Source organism: Vicia villosa, linkage group LG1 (assembly GCF_029867415.1).
Source record: "Vicia villosa cultivar HV-30 ecotype Madison, WI linkage group LG1, Vvil1.0, whole genome shotgun sequence".
Lineage (NCBI taxonomy): Eukaryota > Viridiplantae > Streptophyta > Magnoliopsida > Fabales > Fabaceae > Vicia > Vicia villosa.
The window spans coordinates 136942636-136949525 of record NC_081180.1 but is presented as its reverse complement, the minus strand read 5'-3'; the positions used below and the strand labels follow the sequence as shown (position 1 = coordinate 136949525).

Genomic DNA, 6890 nt, shown 5'->3' with positions numbered 1-6890 from the left:
ATATACGTACCCGCCCATTTTAATGGGTAATTACCATGCCCGCGCCTGTATCCATTTTATTGGATTTTTATCCTAACGATTGTTGATAATTTTTGCGGGTGTCCATTGAAAATGGGTTCAATTGCCATACCAATATATTAAGTTGTCATCAATTTTAAACAGCAGAAAAACAACAGGAAACTATTTTGCAATTAATTACAACAGCCCAATGCAAAACTATATAGTATACATGAATTTTAAGTGTTGTAATACAGATCCCATGTATTCCGTGATCAATTTTTTCCACTAGATATTATACAGAAATTGAGCGAAATCTAAGTGTATTCAAGACCTATTACTTACAGCAGTTTCACAATTCGCTTCCACAAGGAATAATTTGAACTCACAAGCACATAGAAAGAAGCATATGAAATTAACATATTCACAACAAAACAACAAAAAACCCTGTGGGATTTGGACATTTCTTGCTGTAAACATAATTTAACTGAATATGGATTTTCATCTTTCAAACATGATATAGCTTTATGATCTGGTCTATCTTAGCTCGACAAACAGGACAACCCCATTTCTTGGTTTTAACTTCATTCAAGCAAGACATGCATCCAGCAACATGGCCACATGGTATGCAAGCCCCTTCTGCTGGAGCATCTAAACATATCACGCACGTTGAACTGCTTCCTCCAGCAGCTATTCCTTCTTCGTTAGATGGCTTCTCAACTGCTGAAGATGATACATCAACGGGGCTCAAATCAATTGACGGATAATGAACCGGGCCATCAAATGGAACCTCATCAGTAAATGGAGGAGCTGACGGATTGACATCCAGACCACTGCCAGTGTGGCCAGCAGAGACATTGCTATCGTTCTGGACATGTTGGGTATTGTCAACTGAAACAGATTCATGTACAAACTCATTAGCTTTTGTATTTGGATTTGGTGTACCAAGAAAACCTTGTACTGCATTCGCTCCACTGATGGAAGAACTTGCATCAGGAAAGCTTGGCCTCTCCTGGATAGCATGCTGAATAGATGCGTGGATAGCCATCGCCAACTCTGGGTCTACAGCAGCAGGTGGTGCAGTTGGTGCGGTTGGTGGAACTGTAGCCACATTATTATTCAAAAATGCTGGACTTACCTGGAAAAATCCAAAGATTACAACATCATGCAGTGAGCAAATGCCAGAAATTGGAAATATGAATATATTAATCAGTTTGCAAATAAACAATCAGAAATTGGAAACAAAAAAGGAAATAAAGAAAATGGAAACTCCATAATATATTATATATGCTTTGGAGACAACTTGTATAGGTATTAAAATCAAGGTCGAATGCCAGAGGAAACAACAACTAAACTAACATTTTAATGGGAAGGGTATCAGAATGTTAACACCATTTGTTGGTTTTATGCAGAGAAAAAAATGAGTCAGAGAAATCTTCCATGATTAATTGCATTAAAACTGAACTGACTCCGTAGATGTTATGAAGCAAATCAAATACTGATTTTTTACGGAGGAAGAAATCCCTATATCTGAGTATACTTGTAGAGCACCAAATGCTGCAAACAAAATGCTAGAGAAAATTTAAGAAAATTGTATTTTGGCCACTCAAGCATTTTTCACGATAAAGAAAAAAAGTCCAATTTCCCAACAGAGGTTTTAAATAACTACCAACCGAAGCTTAAGTTATGTTTTTTGAGAAAATGCAGATTACTCTACCTCTTTCATAACACAGTCATTGGGAGAAAGTAGGCTATTTGCTAATTTACAAATTGTCTTGGAACAAAAAATCCAGTAGCTTATCTTTGAGAACTTTGTATCATTTTCATACGATTAGTTTTTTGAAACTTCTAGGCTGATTCCAGCAACATCTTTTTTCTAATTCCCAACTTGTTCATTGATCTTTGAGCTACTTTCCATCTAGGTAAAAATCCCTCTAGAAGTCAAATGTCCCCTCTAAAGTCAAGTCCTTTATTTAGATGTGGTGCTTAATAGAACTACATTATTTAATGTCGTGTAGATTCATAAAGGCTCTTTCCCCTAATATTTGTGTTGTGTATGATGCTCAGAAGTCAGAATCAATTCCTCACATATTTTTGCAATGTTTCTTTTTGATATTCGTTGTTTGCTATTTTTCGTAATGTTTGACGTGCTTGGATCAAAAAACAACCACCGCCAAAGTATTTTCCCAGTAGATGGGGTCAGGTACATGAGCCAAATAATGCCATAATATCCTATCATCATCATTTCAAATAACAGGCCATTTGAATCCAAGTTCTTAATTGTTTGGCCTATAATTTTTTAGATCCCTATACCATTTTTTATGATTAATTTAAAACGTTTTGGACTTTTAGTAGAATAAAATAGGGTAAGTTTTTGTGGTAGTGTGCAACCCATGCAACATTTTGGTGTGTATGGTTGTGTGTAACTCAAGAATATTATGGCGAAAGTTGATCCATGTAGCCGACCCTACTTAGTGGGATAAGGCTTGGTTGTTGTTGTTGTTGGTTTGGTTGTGTGTAACTCAAACATTTAAGATTTCTTTGGCACAATAGCTGATATGGGATAAGATGAGATTCTTTGTTTCTGTTCATTTTCATTTTTAATGGAGTTTCCCTAACAGATATGTTGAAGGATTTGGCAGCTCTGAACTATCAATGTGTAGTTTTTGCTCTATACTGAAGAGGATTTTTTATACTCCAAATATGTTATGTATGGTTATTAAGAGCGCTAGATTACGTAGATAAAAAGTGTTCAACATGGCACTTAGACATGAGGCTCTCCTGCCTACAGGACTGGTGTTTTGGGCTGGACTATCCCCATAGGCTTAGTCTTAACAATTGATGTTCTCGTCCAGAGTTGGACTGCAGAAAGGTATACTACCTGTAGGCTGGATTAAGACTCACAACTGAACACCGATAGATGAGTGAAGCTCCTAAAGAGGAAAGGGCCACCACCAAGTCAATGCCGATAGAGTGAAAGCTGCAGTGGACGTCGGCTATTAATGGGGTGACAATGTTAGGATTAGGAATCCCACATTAAGTAGATAAAAGTGTTCAATGTAATACTTAAGCCATGAGGCTCTCGCACCTAACGTATTAGTCTTTTGGGTTGGACTCTCCTCTAAGGCTTAGATTCTAACATGTATCTCTTCATCTTAATAATTTTCTCTTTACAAGAATGGTACTCCGTATGGATCAACTTTTTCGTGACATATACAGTTAATAAGCACAATATTCCAATCCAATTAGAAACTGTCAAACAAAATACTGAAAAGAGATTCTACAGCTACACTTTAAGTAAAGTAAAATTTCAAAAAGAAAAACATCATATAGCAAGTTACAAACCTGTGGAATTCCTTTGCAAGCATTAGAAAACCATGTAAGTTGTTGCCTGTCGTTCTCATTTGCAGGCCCAAATTTAAGACGTGTTCCTGAGAAAATGCAGCAGAATCAAAGTCAGACAAGAAGGAAAGAAGCAGTTCCTGTATGGAAAACCCGGGTTGTCAAACTCTTAAGTTAAAGTCTTTAACAAGCTTATAGTACCAAGAACAAAACAGACTTCATCGCATATAAACTCATTTTACTGTCAAACTTGCACTATTTCAAGTAAACTAACAAATGCCAATGAACTCTAGATTATACCAGCGAGTTTCAGAGTTTAGATTCACACATCGTTTAGACCTCAAAACACATAGCTTATTGATTACGCGGTGTACTTTGATTGAGTTTCCTTCATTCTACTATATGTATTCTGGTTTTATTTTTTTCATCCTGTATTTTGTTCAGTCTAGTATAGTTTTGACATGTGTTTTTCACTTTATTACTTTTGTTTGTTTTATTAGGTTGAGTATTGATTATGGATATGACATAAATTATAATTGGGGTACTAGGACATATTTTCTAAATGAATTTGAGGTATTGCAAGAGTTTATGCTCAAGTTTACAAAGTCCACCAGTTTCCCAAAACTTTGGATTTTGACAACCTTGAGTAAAACAAGTATTGGGGAGTGTTCTGAGTAGAGTGTAACATTCCGCATTACAAATTGAAGGAGTCTTGTCTTAAATTTTTGGCCTGCAGGCAAAAGTGAGGCAGTTATCATTCTCCAACCAGTGTCATAGTTTTTAAAATATCATTGTAAACTTCAATTTTTGCTAAAGTAAAATTTAAAAAGATATGCGTATTACTATTAAATCTGAAAATAAAACATATGAATTAAGGTTTTTAAACTCCCAGACTCGAGTATTTCAACTCAATCTCCCTTATCTTTCTCTACTCATATCTCCACTGATATATATACCGCTATGGTACAAAATCTAAAATAAGAAAGATATAATTGAGGCTGTATATACACATACATCAGTACTTTATCACAAATTCCCTTATCTTTCTCTACTCTTGTCTCCATTAATTTTTCTCTTAAATATACACAAGTATATCTCCTAATTTCTAGTTCTAGTGATATTGATATAATAAGACTTAAATACAAAAACCTGATTGTGACAACATGGATGACCAAAACAGAAAAATGAAGAGAGAAATGAAAAGGAAAAGAACTCAGAATAAGAAATTACTGGTAGTCTTATCACTAATTGCCACTGACGGATCAGACTGACGAAGCCTTGGTTCTTCTAAATTGGCCTTCCACAGAGGAACAATTGTACGCGGTTTTGCATCCTGCTCATTTAATTATATGCTTTGAGTGGACATAGAAATAGAGTAATATCTAGACAAATGAAAAGCACCTACTCAATTCTTATAAGTTAGTTTTAAGTGCAAAACCTACTAACTACAATCATTTCAATGTCCCGGTAATAGTTTAACATTTTTCCACATTAGTTCAAACTTCTTCCTGTCAGTGGAACATGAAATTATTATTTTATGAGTCTGTGTGTGTGATATGTGAAAGAATGATTTGCTAATTATGGAGTACCTGCATAGTGGAATATACGGCAAGCTCCAACTTGTAAGGCATGGTGAAACCACGGGAGCCTACTGGTAAAACTACCACCCAACTATAAAAAAGATTAACCAATGAACATAATCACTTTTTTTTACCAAAAGATCTTTTCCGAAAATAATTTCTAGTTGTTTCGATGCAAGGCCAATCATCTACCAAAAAAATAGAACGGCTAACCATAAAACAGAAAATGCAGATTATGCAGATTCAACATGTCGCACGATACTCACACTTTCCTCGATACCAAATTAGGAGCCACTACTTCTAGAAACCCAGGTCCGTGAAACTCCCGCAACCAACCGGAGAACAAGCATAAATGACTCTGCAAAACAGTACTCATCATTTGAAGAACTTAAATATCAAGATAAAGAAAACAGAATCAGCCCATTCAACTTCATACAGCAACACAATGATATATAATACAACTTTCAAAAAGTTTAAATGCTACCTCCATTGTTCGAACAACATTGCTATTTCCTTTAGCCCTAGCAACCTCAAGAGCAGTTTGACAATCATCATTCAACACCAAAGGATTGGCTGCAAAGTTGAACATTAAATCCATTTAAATAACATTTATTAAAGTCTCCAAAATTCAAACCATTTTTTATACATAAACACTTGACATACCTCCATGCGAAAGAAGTAACTTAACAATACTCTCAAGGCCCCTTTTAGCTGCATGATGCAACGGAGTCCCAGCATGACGCCCTAAAAGTAGTCAAAATTTTCCATTTTCAATCTTCAATACAATACTTGCCCATAAAAATTAAGGATAACAGCAGAAACAACAAGTCATGTAATAAGTTAATTATTAACAGTGTCGACGTGTCTGTTTCCTATTTCAGGTGTCTGTTTCCTATTTCAGGTGTTTGTGCTTCATAAAGTGTCTGTTTCCTATTTCAGGTGTCTGTGCTTCATAAAGTGTCAGAGTATGTTTCAGGTGTCTGTGCTTCATAGCTAATAAGTTAATTATTACTGGAATCATAAACCATAACAACAAAATAAAAATAAAAAATCAATACCAGGACGGTATGCATTGACATTGGCTCCAAGTTCAATCAATGTTTTAGCAATATTGTAAAGTTCAGGATTCATACAAGCAACAATCAACGGTGTTTTTCCTTCTCTATCCATATACTGCATCAAATAACAACAAAATCATCATAGTCAACATTCAACAATAAAATCCAATGGATCCAAACTTAAAATCACCAAACCCTTAACCACTACCCAATCTTCATCATCATCATCATAATGAAATTGTTGGTTTACCTCAAGGCCAGCACCATCTCTGTGAAGGGCTTTGATTCCATCGGAATTCCCATAACTGACTTGCTGGTAGAGCAACTCGCTTTTCGATTGCCCTTGTCCCATCACGAAAAATACGAATTCGAAACCAAAATCGAAATTCTTTTTTATTTTTTTAAAATTCGGCTATGAATAAATAGATTAGATATTAATAAGTGGGTTTGAGTTGAATCAGAAATAAATTCCAGGAAAATTAGAAACTTTCCTGGAAAAGTAGTATAGTATGGGATGAAAATCAGTGGGAAAATGATGTAGTGATGGGAAATGGGAAAATAATTGGGGGAGGATGTCGGGGGTAAATGTGTAAATGTGTTTTGTTTTGTGAGCGCGTAAGTTACGCTATTTCTTAGGAAAGAAGAAATAGACGCTTTCGGTGAAGCAGCGCAAGCAGTTAAGGAGGGAAGGGATGGATTAATACATCTCACCTTATTACCGGTCCACTAGCACATGCTAAGGAATGGATTAACACATCTAACATCTACAAATTACATTAGGCTCCCCCAATTTAATTTTGATAATGTTTTAATATCTAGTTTAAAATTTAATCTTTTAACCTCCGTATATTTAATACTACGTTTGTTACTTTATATAAGAGACAATTCACTTTTTAGGTTTATTGAATAATTA

The 6890-nt window shown here is 35.3% G+C and overlaps 1 protein-coding gene across 1 annotated transcript; it reads right to left on the bottom strand.

Moving 5' to 3' along the window:
* Window positions 1–209: 209 nt before the first annotated feature.
* LOC131644290 (putative E3 ubiquitin-protein ligase XBAT35) lies at window positions 210–6631 on the bottom strand. The gene is made up of 9 exons (XM_058914750.1): window positions 6228–6631; window positions 5978–6092; window positions 5583–5663; window positions 5404–5492; window positions 5186–5277; window positions 4929–5010; window positions 4570–4672; window positions 3343–3428; window positions 210–1135 (listed from the first exon to the last, which is right to left on the bottom strand). Exons 1-9 carry the CDS (start codon window positions 6327–6329, stop codon window positions 506–508), a joined length of 1380 nt encoding a protein of 459 aa, XP_058770733.1. The 5' UTR covers window positions 6330–6631; the 3' UTR covers window positions 210–505.
* Between the last annotated feature and the right edge of the window lie 259 nt (window positions 6632–6890).